The sequence below is a fragment of the Sclerotinia sclerotiorum genome, genomic scaffold, assembly GCF_000146945.2.
Source record: "Sclerotinia sclerotiorum 1980 UF-70 scaffold_5 genomic scaffold, whole genome shotgun sequence".
Taxonomy (NCBI): domain Eukaryota; kingdom Fungi; phylum Ascomycota; class Leotiomycetes; order Helotiales; family Sclerotiniaceae; genus Sclerotinia; species Sclerotinia sclerotiorum.
In genome coordinates, this window is record NW_001820831.1 from 519,616 (window position 1) to 540,781 (window position 21,166).

The 21,166-nt window shown below is 40.9% G+C and overlaps 10 protein-coding genes across 10 annotated transcripts; 3 read left to right on the top strand and 7 right to left on the bottom strand.

The window, feature by feature from the left end:
- Nucleotides 1-591: 591 nt before the first annotated feature.
- On the top strand, nt 592-1,047 carry SS1G_04182 (predicted protein; the record flags this gene model as incomplete). Its single annotated transcript, XM_001594325.1, has 1 exon — nt 592-1,047. One exon carries the CDS (start codon nt 592-594, stop codon nt 1,045-1,047), a length of 456 nt encoding a protein of 151 aa, XP_001594375.1.
- A 442-nt stretch (nt 1,048-1,489) lies between these two features.
- On the bottom strand, nt 1,490-3,036 carry SS1G_04183 (hypothetical protein; the record flags this gene model as incomplete). Its single annotated transcript, XM_001594326.1, has 2 exons — nt 1,490-2,306; nt 2,363-3,036. 2 exons carry the CDS (start codon nt 3,034-3,036, stop codon nt 1,490-1,492), a joined length of 1,491 nt encoding a protein of 496 aa, XP_001594376.1.
- A 781-nt stretch (nt 3,037-3,817) lies between these two features.
- Nucleotides 3,818-6,940, bottom strand: SS1G_04184 (hypothetical protein; the record flags this gene model as incomplete). Its single annotated transcript, XM_001594327.1, has 7 exons — nt 3,818-3,876; nt 3,967-4,208; nt 4,693-4,744; nt 5,268-5,358; nt 5,855-5,989; nt 6,557-6,743; nt 6,903-6,940. The coding sequence occupies 7 exons, from the start codon at nt 6,938-6,940 to the stop codon at nt 3,818-3,820; spliced, it is 804 nt and encodes a 267-aa protein (XP_001594377.1).
- A 288-nt stretch (nt 6,941-7,228) lies between these two features.
- On the bottom strand, nt 7,229-7,587 carry SS1G_04185 (predicted protein; the record flags this gene model as incomplete). The annotated part of the gene is made up of 2 exons (XM_001594328.1): nt 7,229-7,387; nt 7,579-7,587. The coding sequence occupies 2 exons, from the start codon at nt 7,585-7,587 to the stop codon at nt 7,229-7,231; spliced, it is 168 nt and encodes a 55-aa protein (XP_001594378.1).
- Nucleotides 7,588-8,990: 1,403 nt separating this feature from the next.
- Nucleotides 8,991-10,668, top strand: SS1G_04186 (hypothetical protein; the record flags this gene model as incomplete). The annotated part of the gene is made up of 2 exons (XM_001594329.1): nt 8,991-9,923; nt 9,970-10,668. 2 exons carry the CDS (start codon nt 8,991-8,993, stop codon nt 10,666-10,668), a joined length of 1,632 nt encoding a protein of 543 aa, XP_001594379.1.
- A 1,595-nt stretch (nt 10,669-12,263) lies between these two features.
- SS1G_04187 (predicted protein) lies at nt 12,264-12,803 on the bottom strand (the record flags this gene model as incomplete). Its single annotated transcript, XM_001594330.1, has 2 exons — nt 12,264-12,337; nt 12,464-12,803. 2 exons carry the CDS (start codon nt 12,801-12,803, stop codon nt 12,264-12,266), a joined length of 414 nt encoding a protein of 137 aa, XP_001594380.1.
- Nucleotides 12,804-13,127: 324 nt separating this feature from the next.
- On the bottom strand, nt 13,128-14,168 carry SS1G_04188 (predicted protein; the record flags this gene model as incomplete). Its single annotated transcript, XM_001594331.1, has 3 exons — nt 13,128-13,241; nt 13,577-13,978; nt 14,025-14,168. 3 exons carry the CDS (start codon nt 14,166-14,168, stop codon nt 13,128-13,130), a joined length of 660 nt encoding a protein of 219 aa, XP_001594381.1.
- A 403-nt stretch (nt 14,169-14,571) lies between these two features.
- Nucleotides 14,572-16,244, bottom strand: SS1G_04189 (predicted protein; the record flags this gene model as incomplete). The annotated part of the gene is made up of 4 exons (XM_001594332.1): nt 14,572-14,885; nt 14,937-15,003; nt 15,590-15,858; nt 16,139-16,244. The coding sequence occupies 4 exons, from the start codon at nt 16,242-16,244 to the stop codon at nt 14,572-14,574; spliced, it is 756 nt and encodes a 251-aa protein (XP_001594382.1).
- Nucleotides 16,245-17,527: 1,283 nt separating this feature from the next.
- SS1G_04190 (predicted protein) lies at nt 17,528-18,454 on the top strand (the record flags this gene model as incomplete). Its single annotated transcript, XM_001594333.1, has 4 exons — nt 17,528-17,626; nt 17,680-17,746; nt 17,819-17,980; nt 18,051-18,454. The coding sequence occupies 4 exons, from the start codon at nt 17,528-17,530 to the stop codon at nt 18,452-18,454; spliced, it is 732 nt and encodes a 243-aa protein (XP_001594383.1).
- A 591-nt stretch (nt 18,455-19,045) lies between these two features.
- Nucleotides 19,046-20,543, bottom strand: SS1G_04191 (predicted protein; the record flags this gene model as incomplete). Its single annotated transcript, XM_001594334.1, has 3 exons — nt 19,046-19,590; nt 19,647-20,022; nt 20,073-20,543. 3 exons carry the CDS (start codon nt 20,541-20,543, stop codon nt 19,046-19,048), a joined length of 1,392 nt encoding a protein of 463 aa, XP_001594384.1.
- Nucleotides 20,544-21,166: the final 623 nt, after the last annotated feature.

A 21,166-nucleotide genomic window follows, 5' to 3' on the forward strand; every position in this document is an offset into this window, starting at 1 on the left:
CCTAAATATTGGTGGAACTGAGAAGGCTACAGGAGAAGAGCACCTGTAGATGGGGATAGCTACTCTATATATACACAAATGAATGGTCTAGCCGCAATGGCTAGGCAAAAAGAAGTTGTATTTATTCCTTTAATGATCTTACTTTACCGATAACCATTGATATCTAGTACTTGTCCGGATCTGATCCTCAGGTCACCTAAATCGCATACTAATCTCGAGTAATCGTATCATGTGTGGACATGGTTAATGTACCTGAGGTTTCTTATATAATAAAGGTGGGAGGAAAGCAGGGATTTCCGTCACAATATAGTTAATTACAAATCAAATCAAATTGATTTATAAAATAAAAGAGGTTTGATAGATTATTCCTATTAAAACTAATAATTTTTATAATCAAAATAATTATAAGAATAGTTTTAGATTCTAATTACATAATAATCACAAAGATTTTTTAATTATTCTCTTTTTCTTTTATTTTATTTTGAACACTATATATCCTATTATTATTTTAAAAAAAAAATTATATTCTTATTCTGTTTATCCTTCAAGTTGAAGCCATCCTGCCTGTCCCTAATTCAAGGATAGAATAGGATGGGAGATATGGAATACCGAAAGATCATCAAAACTAAAACTAAAACTAAAACTAAAACTAAAACTAAAACTAAAACTAAAACTAAAACTAAAACTAAAACTAAAACTAAAACTAAAACTAAAACTAAAACTAAAACTAAAACTAAAACTAAAACTAAAACTAAAACTAAAACTAAAACTAAAACTAAAACTAAAACTAAAACTAAAACTAAAACTAAAACTAAAACTAAAACTAAAACTAAAACTAAAACTAAAACTAAAACTAAAACTAAAACTAAAACTAAAACTAAAACTAAAACTAAAACTAAAACTAAAACTAAAACTAAAACTAAAACTAAAACTAAAACTAAAACTAAAACTAAAACTAAATCTAAAACTAAATCTAAAACTAAATCTAAATCTAAATCTAAATCTAAATCTAAATCCAAACCATACAAATTATACACAAAACCTTAATCCATCTCACCACCACTGAATCAGAAAACCATCACCAACCGAGTAGTGAGTTCTCCGTGCCATCTTCCCAAAACAGCAACAAAAAATTTACAGATTTATAGACCTACCTATGCTAAGATCTTACAAACTTATATTTCCGTTTGGATTTGCGTTGTTGAGATATCTTTTAACTATACGGGTGGTATATATAGATATGAGTTAGATATAATAATTAAGAGAAGAAAGATCTATAAAATTAGACTCAAACCTTAAACTCCTGGACTAATTATTTCAATCTAGAGTCTAACCACCCAACCATTGCAAAAACAAATCATATAACTCATATCTTTGGATACGCCCAGAGTAGCCCGCTCCTAATCGACAAATCTTCTAAACGATCTAAATCTAAATCTTGTGCGCTAGGAATCTAATCGTCTAACCATCATTCTTGTCAATCGACACCTTACAAATCAACCACAACATCTACCGTCCCTTCACCCTTTAATCTTTCAACTTCCATCCAGCCACCCTCTTCAACACCTACAATCAAGCCATCTACACAACATCTCCTCCATTTAAAACCTTCTCCAGATTCTTCAAAATCTATTCTTAACTTTTCAATACTCTCATACCCAACCTCTCCTTTTTGACCATCTTCATCCCATTGCATTCCAATATGATTACCATCTTTATAAGCTTCTTCCATAACCTTCATTGTTTGCTTACCAGTTGCCGCTCCGAAATGTACAACCCTTAATTGACCATCAAGGGGTTGACTAGCAGGAGAAATTGTGAAAGTTCGCTCAAGCTTGGAAACTAACACTGAGAGAATATATCCGTGCTCTTTTCTGTGTATAAGTTCTTCCGTACCATCTGATCTTGTCAACGTGACGGAAGCTTTATAAGCATGTGGTAGAGCTCCATCTTTTGGATAAAGTAAATCGCCAGCTACCAGGTGAAATCTCTTATCTCCGTGTTTTCGATATTCGACTGTGTCACTGTCGGCAACAAGAGTAGCATGGAGACCATAACTGGCGACGACTGCTCCATAGACAACATTATTTTTGAGAGGTGTCTCTGTTTGACCTTCGTTGGTTATGGTTCGTGCCCCAAAAGAGAAGTTTACGCTGAAAATTGGAAGCGGTAAAGGTGTACCATGAAGAAGCGTCCTTAGACCTTGTATATATATTGAAGGAATTGGCGAGGGTCGGTGCAAAGAATGGAATAGGGCATTTCCTGTACCAAGAGGAAGTTGAGATAGTGTTGGTTTGACATATGAACTGTGCGCAGATTGTTAGTAATGAGTAGCATAGTACGGATATGCGGAGAAGCTCACTTCGACTTTTCCCCGCTCTCAAGCAGTCCATTTATGGTATCCACCATGCCCCCATCACCACTCAACATTAATATCGATTGCTTTCTTCCCTTGTTTGCACCATCCAATAATGTCGAGCTTGCAAATGCCTTTACAGAATCTGCATCATTTGTCCTGATCAAAGTATAGCTCGTTTCCGTTAACCCGATAGAGTTGAGTATTTGACGTAACACAGCGTCGTAAAAGTCCGGCGCCAACCCAGTCCCGGATAATGTCGAGATCAAAACATATATTTGGGTTTCTGCTGATCGAAGATATGTTGGCAAACTCCTAATAAGATAACTTTCGAGACATTCTGAGGGGAGGTTGGTGGCAGATGTTGTCTTCAACTCGAATGGGAGTTTTTTGACCCCTCCATCCGTCGGTAGCAGACTAAAGATTGTATAACCCGCGGTACCATTTGATCCCTCATTCTCCGTAACACAAATCACATCCTCTCCTTTGATTTTTCCACCAGATACTCCGCCATCGATTCCTACAGCTCCCGTCCATGTGAGATCACCATCCCGATAAGAGAAATGAACGGGATCGTCGGCAAGATAAGCATAGGTAGTAGCACTGCTCTCAGTAACCTCAGTATCGTTGTCGGAGCTATATGCAGCGTCAGAGCTAGATGAAGGTATAGAATCTGCCATGTCGAGAGGACAATAGAATGAAGCTGAAGATTGTTATGGAGTCAAATACCATGATGAAAGAAGAGCGACAAATTGACGATTGATTTCTAAACATGGGGTGTGGTTGTCGCGATAACAGATGATGTGCTCAGCTTACTATATTTTTTTGGTGGGGTCATAGCTCTTTTATGGAGATCACTATAAGGATGAGGGCGATTGACACTTTTTATAGGGTATCAGCACTATAATAACTCCCGTAAGCCCTACACTCAAACGCCAATCGGGTTTAAGCTAGCCCATAAAAAGACGCTATCGAGTTTCAAACGGATCCCACTCCTGATCGAATTAGATCATAATTAAACACTTTTAGCCGAAGACCTTCGTCTAGATTGATTGAATTACAATGTATTACATAATTTATACACCTGCAAGGTCATGATTATATAATCATGTTCACACTCGAAGTAACCTCGGTAGAATCAGGCTTCTCTAGATACATAACGACCACAATATATCACTAACCTCAACTTCCCATACTTCTAATCCAGGTTTCTAACTGCTGAAGTTTGTCTTAGTGTATTTCATGTTTTCATGCTTCCTTCTATTGGATCCATCTTCATCACATTCTAAGTACTTATATCAATTGCAAGACAATGGGTGAATGATAACACATGGAGTAATGTGTTGGCTTGGACAAGAATATCATTCTTTTCCTACTGTACTATGAACTCCCTTGGTCATATTCCTCCCCCATTTCCTCATCCTCCACCATTCCCTCATCCTCCAAAAGAACTACACACCATTACCCCAGCATCTGATCTTCCAATCTCCTCAATTCCTTCCCCATGGCCTCACTACCTCCTGATCGCTATGCTGTCTCAAAATCAATAAGCACAGCACTAGCCTCTGAAATCAAGGATTCATGCCTATTCAAATCTCCATGAAGTATACCCAAATCATCTAGCCATCTAAGCGCAGCCTTACAAGCTGGAAGATCCGAGATAGTAGCATGACGTCCTTCCACATTTTTCTTGAGGAATCCGATCACTCTACCCTCTTCAGTCAGATACCCCCAGAATTCTGGACCAATATTGTGGCCATCTATCCACAAATATAGTTGAGTTCTCGCTGTTTGAGAGATGTGCCCATATTCCCAGTCACCAAGGGAAATGCTGGCAGCTCGGAGAGCAAAACTAGCGGGAAGGACATATCATCTGCTTGATGATTGTGAGATCAATAGAAATGTATGAGAATGCTCATTGTTCACAAGCATCCTATACAAGTCGAGCTGGTTCCCTTCAACTTCTATTCCTTGATTCAAAATTGTTAACTGAGGCATATCTTTGATGAGCGTTTGTTTTTGATGTTGTACATCAAAAGTTGTTGAATATAAGTTCCAATTGGCTACGCAATTGGAAGTATTTTGAATATGATATGTCAAATAAAGTTATATGGGAAGAGGTAGTCTTGATTAACACTCGATTGGATAAACAATAATGAGATTCATGCCGGTTAAATAGGATCTGCTTGAGTCATAATTAGTTCCAGGTTACTCAGATTTTCGCCAAACTATTTGAATATCCCAAGTCATTAGAAAAGCTCAGATCATCTAAATGAATTAAACTACTTTCAATTTTGTAAACGGCTTCAATGTTCCAACCAATTTCAATATATCACTTGAAATAGAAGGAGTCGAAAGAAGGAATCTCAAACTCGGTATCATCGCTTCCTAATGTCGGTAAGCAAGCCTGATTCTGCAACTCTCTCTTTTAGGAAGTCGGGGTTATGCAGCCAAATCTTGCAGGTTAGAAGAGAAGCCTTGCCTTTTATCTTTCAATATCTACTCCCCACTCATTATCTATAAACAATCTTTGATCTCGTTGTTTGAAAGAAGATCAGAGATTTGTTCAAATCCTCCCCACCTATTATCCATAAACAGCATTTTATCACATTCTTTTATCCAAAGCCAGAGACTTTTCAAGGTATATAATCACTATACATTCTATTACATAGGCTTACAATTTGATACAGAAGTCTCTTAAAACAAACACTTTTTGGATACTAAGGAATTCAATTCATCTCAAACCAGACCACTTGTGGTCTGTCTACTTAAAAGACTTGATTTCCTGAATCTCATGTATGCTTGACCAGTTCATTAAATACTTCATTCTTACTACCTGACCATTTTTCGCTCCACTGATCTCCTTCATTTGTTTTCTTTGAAAATAATTTCTTGAGAGACGGTTACTAACTTCCGATTTTAGCAAAGACAAAAGATACCTCCCCAATATCCTCCAAACTCCATCCTTTCACGGCAAAACCCCTTCCTGGTCGAACTTTGCACTACTCAACTCAAAAAAATTTCGATATCAATCATGTGTACACAGTGGTTCTTCGGTTACACCTGCAAATGCGAGAAAAATGCCTAATTCATTCAATGTCGAGCAAGAAATAACACCAACTTCAAATGCCACCCTGTACATAGGAGAAGGAAGAGAGATTTGAGTCATATGTGCCCAGCTCATTTGATCAAACCAGGGGCGGACGAGATGCATCGTTAAGGGATTTTATATCCGAGGGAGTAAAGATCGTAGAGGAGATTGCTTAGCGTGACAGGTGAGGGAAGGATTAGCATTGGTTGCTAGTGTTGTCAAAGACAGGAGCGCAAATCAAACTTTTCCATTGAAATTAGCTTTCATATGAAGGTGAAAATATCCTCACAATTCAAAGTTGCTGAGAAATGACACAAATTGATCACCTAAATCATTCCGGTTTCTGAAATCTCCATCGTGATTAATAAGTTGTGGTATCTCAGCTCTTGCTCTTTGAGATACCTCACACTTCTGAAAATGGTCAATGTATCCAGAAGTGGAGTAAACAGTATTCCAATCACAATATCCACGGCTTTCATCTCGAGGCCCATGGTGACATGCTTGACATGAAACTCCCCAGTCAAGCTTTCCCGACCTTCGATCTAAGGAAGGAAATCTTAGCATTGGCATAAACCGATGGGGATTTTGGAACCAAGCGTCGAATTTCTGCAACGATGGATGCGAATTTCGAATCGGACGAGGTTCTGACGGCTGAAGGGAAGACGTGGTTGACGGCACTGGTCTTTGATGCAGATTATCGGTATCGTGATGGTGTGATTTGGCGGCGCTGACTGACAGCATGCGGACTAAACGCGTCCGTCTTCGATATGTCCTCCCACTTTCCGAGTATTCCCCCGGGATGCTCAATAACGTTGGTATTGTGCGCATCATTTTTAAATCCAGACCAAACTCTTTCCTTGCGGAAGTTGCTGTCATAGATAACAGACTATCCGAGCTTGCCAAACAATCGAAGCAACATCGTTGAGCAGTAAACATGTCGAGAAATGACCCAAATTTTCCACAGACAAAGCAAGATTCCTTGCGGAGTGCCTCAAAGATATGCGAAGCAGTAAAGTGAACAGCCATGCGCGTTGAGAGCAATGCACGCAATGCATCCGGGCAGTGCTTAACTATTGAATTGTATTCGGGGACGCTGTCAACCAGCTCACAGCTCTAATGTCTGTTAGAGATTGCAAGTCGAGTAAATTTAAGATCATATGCATAATCTCAAGTGGAATACATTCTAAGCTTCCAACGGTAGACGGAGAAGCAGAGACTCGCGCTGTACTAGGTTGAAGCCGGCCATTGTCGAGTGGACAATTACGTTGGAGAGGTTCAGGCTGAATGGTCATTTGACTGAATTGAGGACGTGTCCAGGTTAAAAGACGGAATTAATCATCACTCAAACTCAAAGGAGGAGCCATTTTTGATGATCGGGTGAGGAACGAGAAGAAGTATGTTCTGTCACGGAAGATACAAGTCGACGCGACTCTGTTGATGGCTTACTTTGCTTACTCAGCAAATATCCGCGTCAACCAGCTCTGTTCAGCCATTATACACGTGATAAAACACGTGACGACACACAGCATTTCGTCTCTCGAGTATCTTCGTTACATAAAATACTGCTAGGTACTAAGTTATTTTATTTTGAAAATAAAAGGGTTGAATTGGTATCTATCCGCCACACCTAAGGATCAAGGATGGCAGTTGAAGAAAGGTCTGTATGATGGCATTTCGAACAACTATTTTATACTTATTCGCTCCCTACGCATATTTTCCCACCATCAATGTGAGACCTCTTTTTCTTCTGATTGTACTATTTATATCGAATTTTCGGACCTTCATGTTTGATCTTTCTTCTCCAGATATTTCTCCTCCACGTCTTTCAAATTTAACCTTTCGGCATATTTCTGGGGAGCGAAAACGTCATTCGGATCGTCATTAAAGGCTGCTCCAAGTGGGTTTTTGCCTTTATGTCTACTCCGATCATCGCCGTTATACTATAACCTTTATGGTATGACTCAGACAAAGATACTCCTCACATTTTTGTATGGATGGTTCTGTGTCTACGAGAAATTCATTTGAGCCGTGACATCGGGCAACTTTACTTGAGAGTATGATGACTGTTTACCACAGATTTCCATAGCTTCTTTCAGCTGTCAGTATGAGGCTATCTTGAATTGGGACCTACAAGAAGCATATTTTTTGCTACAGCGGTACATGCTCTGATCAGTGTCAGTGATAGGCAATGTAAATCTTGAACTTTTCGAAACGATAGTCAGTCTATCTAAAGAGTTAAAGTTTTTACCCATGTGCTTTTCCCCCTTTTGAAGGCGTGATTTGTCTACTCGCTAAGAGTCAAAAACAAAACAGCCGATCAGTGACCTGCAACCTCCAAAAACATGGATCTAGCCTGTCAACAAGGATAAGTCTGAGGAGCCTCACAAATTTTCCAAATGTTGTTTTACTAGTCTTCAATTACTATCAAAATCTGGTATCGCTAGCTGCTGTTATTTGGGAACGAAACTTCGGTATGAAGTTTAAAATGCTTGGTTAATTGAAGCATTTCAGTCATTGTTACACTGGTCCGTTGCGGAGTGATTCTGTACCTGATCAACGTGCAGGCATACTCGCAAACTCCCGTCTTGGCAAGGCAATTATCCATTAAAAAAATTTCGTGGGTCCCTAAATCTTAACTGAATCTTAGATCAGTAGCCTGTACCAAACTAACCTCCAAACAAAACTAATGTGACAGTGCAGTAGCATCGACACAACTCTGTGCAAGCCTCAATCGATACAACTCTGTGCAAGCCTCAATCGATAGTCTAACGAAAAATCATACTCTCTTTTCATTTCCGCTGGCCATGAACTGTACGTGAGTGTTCGATATTCCGTCCATGGTTTTAAGATTGAGATTAACCAGAGATAAGCAGTCATTAACAACGGTGACGGTGTACCGCAATAACAAATTGATTTGTAGAACCTTGAAATTCTGTCTAACCCCTGAAATGTCACAACTTTAATATATTCACTGACATATGAGGATGCTCAATGATGGTCGAGATCTACAACATCTTATCTTCCATATTCACCAATCCTTCAAACTCTCAAAGTCAACAGACCCGCTAAAATGGACCCCCCTTTAAATGAAATAGCTAGTAATTAACCTGAAGCATGTTAAATTTTCAAACCATGAAGACTCTTCACTCTGATTTAATTCTTCCTTATGCTTAATTTATACTATCTTGCCCACAGACAAGGGACTATCAAGCGCTTCGTCACCCACGCCCGATTCATTCCCCATCGTCTCCACCTTTCTCCTATTATTCAATCACTTATTTTCTCTCCCCATTTCCCCATCTGAAATTGGTCCGACATTCATTATTCTAGATTTCCATCCTTATTATTCTTCCCTTTCTTTTCCTTCACACCTTCATTTTCTTGATCTTATGTTTTGTCCTGCAATTGCATTGCACTACCTCTACACGATACGAGTATTTGTTGTTTGATACAAGTCGAATAAGATTCCCTAGCACCTCGGGAAAGCAACAAGGGAAATACCCAGGCGGAAGTCGCCATTACAGCCCGAAAGAAGCCCCAAAAATGCCTCGGATACCTGTGCACCGATTTCTCGCCATTGCGACAGTGGCATTTTTTCTCATTTTGTCATACTATCACCAGAACGTTTCGCAGACTTTTGTACCTGCATTTAGGGAAACGCCAAAAGAAGAACATGCATCGGTACCAGAAAAGTCTTCAGCAGCTGCAAAGCAAATCGCCCAAACTCATGAAGCACAACAAGCCCAGATCTCGTCGGTGGAACTAAATATCACTGATGTTGATGATGCTGCATTTTTGAGAGATGTCTTGAAAAAGAACAATGTCGAGATGGATATTAACTATGTCATGAGAACTATACGATATGTTACAGATGCGAAAGAAAGACCTTTAATGACGAACACCAGCCAAGAATTATTTCCTAGTGGGTGGAAGAGGATTAAGCTTGATGAGGTAGAAAGACTTCCAGCCGATTCATTAGAGCCTTTGGAAATCCACGTTATGAGAACACCACGACCAGACGAGATTGATGCCTCTGAGTTATTGTTTGGAGTTTCAACCACATACAAGAGATTCAATGACGAAGTTGAGGGACCAGTAAAGGAATGGGTACGATGGCTTACAGATGGAAATGGCACATCGAACGGAGCAGGTCTTGTTTTACAATTGCACGATACCAGCGATGAGCAATTAGAAGCTGCTCAAAAATTGCTCACCAGTGTTGGAATTGATGCGACTGTTCTACATTCGGATCCTATGCTCGATATGCCAGGAAGATATGTCGATTTGGTACCGCTTCTTTACAGCCATCCATCGAGACCGAGCAGGAAATATTTGGCATTGATTGATGATGACACGTTCTTTCCCTCGCTCGGCGCATTGATGAAGGAGTTGCACAGTTATGATCCCAACGAAGAGTACTATATCGGTACTCTTACGGAGAGAGTGGACTTCATTATGCACGATCGAGTTCCTATGGTAAGCACTTGAAATCCTTCCCGTCAACCTGCCACTAACAAATTAGGCTTACGGCGGCGCCGGTGTATTCATCACTCCTCCCCTCGCACATACCTTGATTGGACTCCCGTGCCTCGACGTCGATGATGCCACAGGCGAATATACTGAATCCGGTTTCCAAGGCGATAGACTCCTCTACCATTGTATCAAAAACCACACCTCCATCACGCTCAATTATCTTCCTCGGCTCAACCAACTAGACCAATGGGGTGATCCAGCCGGTTTCTACGAAGCTGGTCATCAACCGCTTTCTTTACATCATTACAAATCCTGGCATCATGCTACTCCGGAGATATCTCACATTGTTGCCGATGCCTGCGGTGAAGCTTGTGTATTCCAACGATTCGGTTTCGACGGAAAGGGATTGTCAAAATGGGTCCTCACAAATGGTTACTCCCTTGCCGAATACCCAACCGGTATTCATTGGGATATGTCGAAAACAGAAAGTACATTTGATCTCGGCGAATCTGATACCTGGGCTTCTGGAAAAGAGGATGTGCGCTTAGCTTTTGCATATGGTGCTCTCCGTGAAGGATTGAGTCATACGGGCAAGAAACGAGCCTGGGAAGCCATGGGAGGAAGAAAGAGGGCGGATGGAGTAGTGGATATGGTTTATGTAAAGAGGAGGGGTGATCATAGGTGGATTGGTGAACATGAGAAAGAGGACGAGAGAGAAAGCTGTGTGATTCTAAGGTTCATCCCTTAACATTTTCCGGCACTTCATTCTTGAAGTAGGGCGATGAAGTGCGTGCGTGCTTGCGTGCACAAAAGCTTTCTAAGTTTCGATTTGCTGGATTTGGGAAATGTATATATTCGTGTGTTGCCAGGCACTTTTGTATAGGGTTCTGTTCTTTACAAAGGCGTTACTTGGATATAGGTGTATCAATTTTCTACGCATTGAGTGCTGGGATAATCTGGCGGGCGTTTTTGGGATAGATGATTTTAAGTAGCGAGATGAGGATGGCGAAGGGGACTGGATTTATCCCGATCGGATCTATGTGTAAATGTATGAGGCAGATCTATGATAGATATCTATAGACGGGATGATGAATTTATGTTTTTAGAGATAGAGACAAAGACAGAGAAATGGTAGTAGTAGTGGTAAAAAAATATATCCTTAAGCATGATAGTAATCTTACATTTTTTGGGGATTTTGAAACTGAGCATTAGTGTGCTCGATGAATTTCGTTTTGTACTTGGATTTTCTAATTTTCGGTAATCACGTTAAGAAAAGAAAATGCAAAAGCAAAGACAAAGACGGAGAAGGGATAATAAATTCTCCATGGAGTATCGAATATAAAACACATAAACCATCACATCCCACATCCCCATACAAACCCTAAATTTCCAGACCCTTCCTTTATCCACGTCATTACTCGAATAGTTATTAGTTTCAACTGTGAGACGAAAATCCGTGTATTGTATACATGTGTGAAGGAGATACAAATTGTATTTATGTCTTAATATAAGGGTACTTAAGATTCAATCAAGGTCTGGAAGGTGTCAAGTCCTGGGTTTAAGGCTTTGTGTGTTGTAAGGTTATGGAATGGAATGGAATGGAATGGAGATGGAAGAGGTGGGTTTGGGTGTGTGGGGTGTTGTTTTGTTTTTGTAGGGTCGGGGCTGCTGGACTGGGGGGAGTGGAGGGAGGGGGAGGAATTGAAGGACTAGGGAGAGTGGAAGCGCTAGGGGTACTAGGAACGCTGGGGAGGAGAGAATTGGGTGGTGCGTTGGGGGGCATTGGGGTTGTTGGGCTGTGGCTGTGGATTGTTTGACGTGAAGTAAGGAAAATGTTTTCATCCTCTTCATCCTTTTAATGTAGGCGCCTTTTATAGAAGAGTTTTTATGGCATTCCTTGGACCTGTAGCGGTAGGTTCACTGCTGTCATGCTTTCTTTCATTTGTGCTTATTTCTAGTATGAAGTTCCTGACACGTATAGTGTTCTTTTGGTTCAGCTAGGACTTCCGCAGTAGGCGTGGGATTAATCTTATACTGAAATGCGTTTTCTTTTTTTCTGTCTTTTCCTCTTCATCTTTTGAGGATAGTTTTTGTTTGAGCTCTTGCAATCCTAGATTTAGTGCTTCAGCTTGCAGAGTGTAATATTTTCATGGGTTTCCTCATTTTAGCTTGAAGCCCCTTATTCTGAAAGCTTATTGCGGTGCTTGGGATAAGGTGTATAGTGAAATTTCTCCAACATCCAAATAGGAGTCTAAACTCGGCTTTTCTAGTGTGAGAAGCCGTTAATGCACTTCAGGATCTTGTAGATTTGATTGTTTTGGGTAGAGTTTCTGCCCATGTGTACTATTCTTGAGAAGAATTGGATGCAGTGTAAGAGCGTGCAAGAATGAAGAAAAGATCACTATTGCCTTTTAAGACTATCCCATACTAAACGTTAACATCTCTTGATTAATTTGAGTCAAGATGGTTAGCGGGAGATGTAGGCTAACCAATAATAACTACTGATGCGCCCATTTGCAACCTTAACTAATATAGAAGCTTACGAATTTGCTCTCTCGATTCCTCAAAACCTTTGATATCGTTTGTCAGCCTGCTAACTTCGCTTTCCAATCGGCTTTTTTCTTCTTGCAAAGTTTGTGTTCTCTCGATTTGTTTATCGTACCCCGCATTTTGTCTTCTGGCTTCATCCAATTCCTTACACAGGCCTCTGTTTTTCCCATCGCTCCCTTGATTTATCTTCACAAGCTCTTCCTTCTCCTTTTTGAGTTTCTTGATCACACCATCCCGAGCCGCGATGCCAGCTTGGAAAGAATCAACGAGGCGGAAAAGTTCGGTCTCCAATCTTGCCCATTCTTGAACCTGTTCCTCTGACTTGCGAAGCATTTCCTTGTATCTAGTAGAACATTACGTTGAGGGGTTGGTCTCTTTCTGCACTAGTTGTCTGTTCTTGACACTGAGGTTTCCATCTTGCTCAGTGAGGCTCACGGCTCCAGGCATCTCTTCTAGCTCTTCTGCTTTCGGCTCATTAACTGCTTGATCTGGAGTTAGCATCAATCCTCTTAATTCAACAGCATGAATAGTGTATAAAATTCTACCAGAGGTGGCAGCTGGTGCCGCAGCCCCACGTAGATGCAACTTACTCTGGGGGAAACTTTAGACTTCTTACTGTGCCGCTCCTTATTGAAGGACTCGTCGCGGGATGTTCGCTTAGGGGTCGTTGAGCTTTGGGAAGTCGGTAAGCGATGCGCCATTGAGCTTCGTTGAGGGAAAGCCATCGCCTATAGGATCACCGATTTGGGTAAATCTTGGATACCAGGACGCCTTAGGTCAGCTTTAATATTAGCTCTCGGCTCGTCCTTTCAGGCACTGTGGACTAGATATCAAGCCCAGCTCGGGTGTAACCACAATGTTGCTTTATCACAAATCAGTTCATATCTTTTTGTTTTTGGGAAAATGGAACTAGAAGTGAAAGTTTCATTCTTAGGCAGGCAACAAGTTCACAAAGGTTAATGGTCCCAATGTTTGCAGTTTCCAAGCTACATTTTTCTTTCGGCTAACGAAAAACTATAACTTCTCAGAAAACTTTCAGACATATTGATTATTTATGCCCGCCTAATAAAAAGATTTTCGACCAGCTCCTTCAACATTTTCTTCACGCGATTTCTCCAATCTTCCAATTTTTCAACCGTCAACTTTAGTTCATTCTTTTTGTCTTCGAGCTCTTGAATCTTCACAGCCTGGCCTTGCATCATTATTTTCGCGGCCTCGTATTCATCTTTCGATAACTTCAAGTTTTCCTCAGCAGTCTTCGCCCTTTCCTTCCATATTCGATGCTCGTCCTTGAAGTTTTCCAGTTCTTTCTTCAAATCGTCGATTTCTAAATCTTGAGCTCTGATAACATCATCCAAGTTTGATAATTTGAAAACTTTAGCAACGATATCCGCGGTAAAGTTTTGAAAGGCACGACTTCTTTCTCCGATGGAGGAAAACCCTTTTTCTTTATCTTGAGTGGAAGCCGGAGATCTTTTCGAGTAGTTCCATGAGATTTGCCGTTCGAGCTGTAATGTGTCAGCTTTCTGTGGTGCTGAGTCTAGTGCAACGAACCACACTTTGGAGGCTTCCGGGAAATCGGTGCCCAAGCCCTGGCTCTCTTCGCCAGGCTGCCATTGGTTGGATACGAGGTGTTTTCGATGCAATAATTGGTATAGTACCCATCCATTTGGTTGTGAACACTCTCTGCAGAATCATTTGAAGACAGATGCTAAAAGAATACTCTGTACGGTGATAAATGCAGATAATTTTAAGATTATTTTAGGGTAAAAAGCAGAGGATCGGGATTTAGAAGGAATTCGTGCAGATACATATATATATCTAAGCATGGAGTGAAGAAAAGAAGATCTCTAACAGGGGTTCCACGGATATGTGCATTTTGATCCACGCTTGAAGTGAAGAATTTTGTCATTGGCTTCAAAAACTTCCATCATTTATCAGAAAGTCCATCCTCTCACCGCACACAAACAGCCCAAGTTCCATCTTCATTTTCAACTCTAACCTAACTAATCAAAGAATGGTTCAGCAGCTCAGAAACCTCACCAGTCAACAACTTGCGCGCCTTAATTCTCCAATCTTCCAGATTCTTGACTTTCGCCATCTATTCTGCCATTCCGGATTCCAAATCTTGTGCCTTTGTCTTCATCTGTTCTATCTCATGATTGCATTTCTGAAGCGACTCCTTCAATTCACAATTTTCCTTTTTCAGCTTGTCGAACTTCTTATCCCGAGCCTTGACATCATTTTGCAAACTGTCCACCTTTTTCGCTAGGCTTGTTGCGGAAAACTCGATTGCCTCATCTGCCTCATCAATTTTCCCCTTGATTGCGTCGAAAATCCCTTTGGCCTGTAGAATGAGGTCATTCATCTCATTGAAGATTTCTATCTTCATTTGTTTGCGTTGACTCTGAAGTGCTGTGCTGTGTTAATAACTCTGCAACATGGGGCATATTCGGTAGCACGAACCATTGGGGCTCTCCGGCTGTACAATTGCTTGAGGCTTGAGTTTTATGGGAGAACTCTTCTTCTTCTCCTTTGGACAAAAAATTTGGTGGTCAGTTGAGGATTCATCATCGGAGTGGACCAGGAGTTTTACCTCGCGAATAAGATTGATGGGAGATCCAGTCATTTTTCATTCAGGGGATTTTAGACGTCGTTCGGTTTTTATTAAACCAAGGAATAACAAAGATGATGTCGAGGCCTTACTGATTTATGAGCATCCAGAAGTACACCACGCCACTTAATCAGAGATTTGCTAAAGACTCACAGATACCCAGGATTAATATTATGCAACGCAGATCTATAATATGTGCCGCCAGCACCCAAGTAATATTTCCAAAACGAAGAAGAGAACAAAAGGCTACGGAGAAAAGCGCCATCACAACAAGGGGGCACGGATATGTGCATAATTGCCGCAACAAAAACAATCCCTCGATTACTCCTAGACCACAAAAAGTATGTCTAATATATGACAGAGCATTTATCATTTGCCGTCATAGCTTAGCTTCTCCTCCAATTAGCATTTCCCGCATCTATTTTCTCCAATCTTCAAGCTCTCTGAGCCTTGCAGCTTGCCTGTCCATAGATTCTAGCTCTACATTCCTTTGCACTAGCCTTACAATCTCCGCCTTTTCATTCTTCAGCTGATCGTTTTCCTTCTTCAATCTCGCAATTTCATCATCACGGGCCTCGACATCTATTATCAGATATGCTATTTCTTCCCTGAAAGTGGCTGGTGATTCCCCTATTTCTGTCGCGGCAACTTGCAGCTTGGCATTGAATTCAACTGCCGAGTCCCGATAAGCAATGACGCTTCTTTTGAAGGATGCCAGAACCTTCGCGCATTGCGTCATTGTAGCGAGGAGGGTATCAAATTTTGTGTTGTGATCTGGATGGACGAATTAGTTGTTTTAAAGAGATTATGGGAGTTACCCTATATAGTTACACCGCTCTTCGAATTTGATAATGCATCTCTTTCATCTTTCGTTAAATCCACGACGCCGCCAGGTGCCCAGTCGGATTTTGTGCTGGTGGAAGACGAAGATGTGCTGGACATAAAAATATCGCTCTCATCCGGAGTGGAAAAATTTGAGTCGTTAGATCTCAAAGCTACACTATGTATCGTTAGAACACAATGTAATGGCTCTGCGCATAGTCTTTGTACTTACATATGCCGGCGACGGTATGTTTACTGGCTTCACGATAACCCTCATATCTCACCCTTCTCTTTCTGTTCAACCGGGGCGAGCGTCTTACTTTTTGTGCCGCATCCATATTTAAGAAAGATTGGCGGCCGAAATTTCTGTGGTGTTAATATCGGTATGCTATATCACAGCAGATATAATAGAATGACTTGGGCTACTAATAGAATAGTAAGGATCGATACTTTTTGATTAACCAAAAAGTAAGAAAACTATTGGTCTTTTGAAAGAGTATATGCACTGATGGGTAAACGACACTGAGCCATGTGCTATGGCTTTGGCCACTTTCAAAACTTTGATTACAAGTATATTCGCGTAGTATTTTCATCCCAGGAACAATGAATGTATGGTAATCTAAAGTGCCAATAGCAACCTCGCCGCATTTGTGCGGAATATGGTTCGATCTGCAAGCATCGAAAGCTTCACAATACATAGTGATATTCCTCGACTAGGATATAGCTCCTGAATTATGCAGGCTAATACCAAAGCCGGCCGCGACAACGGGAAAGGGGCCTTTTTTGATATCAGATCCTTAAAGTCCAAAAAAGCACCGTCAACAGCAAACAGAATGGTGGGGCAGGTAGAGGAGATAAGAAAGTCTTTCATCTTGTGATCCACATTGTAATCTTACAACACACAAACACTCTGGCTGCGGCCAATTGAGTCTCTACAATCCTATTCTTCTTCTTGTCAAGTTGATAGCTTGAGATAAACTGTTACTTGAACAAGCTAAGGACTTTGATGATGCAAGTTTCCTTGAATTTCATCGTAGTGGACCTTTGAACAAAGACTGCCGCTGTCGACTGAAATATGGTATGTCCCATCTCACACTGATAGCAGCATTTTATGGTTCTAAAACCTCAGTTAGAATCCTCCGTCAAACTCAGAAATAAACCGAACAAATCCTCCTGATACAGAAACTGGAAATTTAAGAACCAATCGTGAGTACCCAGAAACTACGATAGTCGCCACTTGTCACGGTAGCTGAATCTAAACTTTCCAAAGATAACAAGAGAGCAAGAACAAACGAGCCAGCGCAGTCTAGATCTACTGTCTCAAGTGTACGACATTAATGCGTAGTCAGATTGAGTAATTTAAAATTGCTTATAGCTCATATACAAAAGGAAGTACGAAAATTTGATAAATTTCAGTCTAATAAAATCTTGCTCTCACACAAACCTCTTTTCCTTATTCTGCTTCCCGCAATCTATGCAAAGGCATAGAATCCCCGGGCTAGATCGTCGATCCTTTTTCCAATAAAAGTCCCCTATTGTTCTTCTTTCATATATCTGCTGCCCATCGTCCCACTTTTATCATTCCAGTTTTCAGTCTTGAATATCCAGAACAAAAGTCAACATGGCCAAGAAGAAGTCTTCTAAAAAGGCTGCCTCAAAGGCAAGAGAATGCTGTCATGAGAAGAAAGAAAGCCCTTCAGATAGGCGAGGTATCAACGAGGTATGTTGAAGACGAAGGCCTGAAAGAACTTGACTATTCTAACCTATATTCAGGAATTCACTATCATCGGTGATGCAGATATTCAGAATGCTCTTTCGAATTTGACTTTACAGTCCGGTGGTAGGTTCGATGAGTCTTAAGTGCTTTCAACTTTTCCTGTTGCAGTCTTGAACTAACAGGATAAATATTCAGTACCTGTAGCTGACAGCTCGAATCATGCCACCAGCCAAGCTGAATCATCTCAAAGCTCCTCCAATACGGCCAACAAAATGGGTGTTCAAGAAAACAATCCAACAGCGGCTTCACCTGGCGCAACTGAGGCAAAACAAAACCCTAACCACTCAACTCGAAGTCGTAGGTCTTTCTGAGACTCTTATGAATCATTCAAATCTCCGCTACCCATATCCACTAACCAACACCACAGAAACCAAACAAAAAGAAAAAGAAAATCCCAAAACTCATCCTCACGAGGAAACCACCCCAGAATTCCTCAACGCCCTTAACGCCCTCATCGCCATAAAACTCCAATCCGAGATCCAAACCAGACTCGAAAATTCCATCAAGGAGCTGAACGAAGTAATCAAAGTAACAACCGATGCAAACATACCTACTTTCAATTTCCAGGGTACACCGACTTCAAGATCTTCAGTCCAGCAATTAGAGAAAGAGTTCCATCTGGATGAATTGCGAGTTATATGTCGGGAATACAAGGAGGCGAGTGAGAAGAGTATTGCGGAGATTCATAGGAGGAATCAAGAGGTGCTTTTGAAGTTTGGGAAGTGGAGGAATGAGAGAATTATGCAGGGAGTTTTCGTGGTGGTTGATTGATTGATAGTACTGGAGGAGGTTTTGATGTGATTTGGATTTTTTTCTATGGTTTATGTAATATTGAGGGAAACGATAGCTTTTTCCTAGTTGAAAGGTGTTAGTTATTGAAAGTTATCCCGTCAGCTCGTCTAAATCAAATTTTGTTCTCTTGCCATCCCATCTTTGATCGGCAACTGTAGTCTTCTATCAAGGAGGTACCACAAACGCCTGCCAGCGTTTATGCATTCCTATCCAATCCTAGTTGAATTCACTTCATACTTTGTAAAATAAAAACAAATTATTTGTGCAATGAATTCATGCACTAGATAAGTCAAATGATATTGAATTTTGTACCTGGAATTCTACTGGAAGGGTACTCCAATAAGACTGTACGATACAAAACAAAACACTACTTAACCATCTAGCATCCAGTCTCCAATACTTATGTATCCCCATCTCTATTTCTTTTATGCTTGCATTGACTTGTATTCACAACAAGACGTATGTTGAGGTGATTCAATTTATCCATTCTCCAATTCCTTGGTCTCTAGATAGATTCCAATCTTCCGAGTCTCCGAAAACTCATCTAATAGATATTTCATCAGGAGAATTTCACATCTTCCGTTTCTTAGCAATATCTATAGGAAATAAGGATGTCTCGGTTTCTATTTGTTGATTTTGAGCCGGCGAATCTGGCATTGTAGTTTCAGAGGAATTGTCTTCGAGAGCGGCAACGTATGCATCGTGAACGTCATTTAATTCTTTTGCGACTTTGCGGTACTTCCTGTTGCCTGTAATATTGGCTTCTGGTTGTCCTTGTCGGGAGGTTCCGCTCATCTCGTCACCTGATGAATCAGCGCTTGATTCCTTTTCAATCCTTTTTCTATCCTTGGAAACAGCACTGCTGAAAGCGAGTCTCAAGGCCTTATCTGCCAAGTTCAAAGGGTTTTGCTCCACGTGAGGGTGGATAGTGCAGGGGACGCATCGTCGACAAACCAAATCACCTGGCTTAGGAGTGTCAATAAGCGCATTGGACTTAGTCGCACAGCTCATGGGATATGCCTCCGAACATCTCATACATGACTTCAATGGTTCCAATGTGCCACTTGACATACTTTCCTTATGTAGCTTATGCAGACCTGACAGCAATTCTGGGGCTACGTCCCTAAAGGTATCAGCAGGTATCACTGTACAATCCCACACGAGAACATACTAAAAGTTCTCAAGCAGGAGCATTGCGTCTCAATCCTGAACTCCCGAAGAATCTCAAGAGATTTATCGATTGACTCTTCGTATTCTGATGACAAAGTATTTGTGAGAATACGAATTGCAGTGAAGGTTCGAGAAAAGTTGCACTGCTGGCATGCAGTATAGATGCACAGAGCAACAAGCAAGGCTTGCAATTTACCCATTATTCCATCAAAGCAGAGGCAATAGTCCTTGGCTTCGAAGAGAATTTCCCATAGGTACTTTGCTCTGTTGACAACATTCACCGGAAAATTCCCAGCTTTGCAATCGTCTTTGATTTTTCGACAACCGATGAGAAAGGTCATACGATGTTTATTTCGCAATGTTTTAGCCTCTAGTTCCTATAAAACGTTACCGGCCGTTATGTGGATAACAAAAACATGGTGCATACCTCGTCACTACTCGATTGGCCCGAAGAAGAACTTGAATAGATACGACCCTCAGGAAGATCTTTCATTCCATCACATTGAAATTGAAAAGAGCTTGATTCAACCGACGAATTAGAAGTGGCAGGGGTTGCAGCGGTTTCTCTCTCTTCCTTGTGCTTGGCTTCGGAAAAGTCCCCAATTTTCGACTGCTTTTCCACAAATTTCAAGTATTGTCTATAATAGCTCCCCGGAGTCGGCACAGTGCCATACCTTTCGCCCAAAGAATTAACACCAGAAGGTGTGGAATTTTCTCCAGTGCGTTCATTCTGGAGATCTGAGGGTCTTGTTTCCTTCAGCGGGCTTTCCAAACTTTGCTGCGACTGAAATGGCGGGATTGGCGCATTGAAAATTCCTAGCCTTGGAGCATTAGAATGGAGAGATACTTCAGATGTACCTCTTGTTCCTTCATAATGTGAGTCAGAAGGACTTGGCATCTTTGAAAGGGCCCTTGCGCTATCCATGTGTCTATTTTGTGCCAATGTATAATAAGGGTTTATCGAACGCGTGTATATACGGGCTGGGGTTTCTTTCATTCAAGTATAGAAGTATAGAAGTTTGTGTCTGATAATCCTGATATGTAAAATCAATGAGGTAAGGAACAACGTTGGTAAAAAAAAAAGAGGGCTATACTTTGTGAGGATTATGAAGATGAATGTGTGTGGGTTTTACTAATTGCAAGTTTACTCTTTGTGGTAGGTAGTGCGGGTGATCTATGGTTCCTGCCTTGTAATGACTGATTGTCAACATGTTGAAATGGGTGCTCGTGCTACACACTTCCCCATCAATCGGATATAGCATCTAGCGAAAGAGATTGACTCAGAAAAGTTTGATTCCGCTCTAAAGAGAAATGGAACGAACCAATCAAGAAGTAGATGAGAAATCAAAATCTTCATGATAGTTATGCTAACTCCAGGCAATATACTCGAATACATAATATCAGAATGCAAAGAAAACAGCACCAAATTCAAAGAAGAAATAACTTAACACAAACTCAAATATCTCTCCTATCCAGCCATTCGCCCTAGCCATTCATTCTCCTCTAATCCCTCAAACCTCC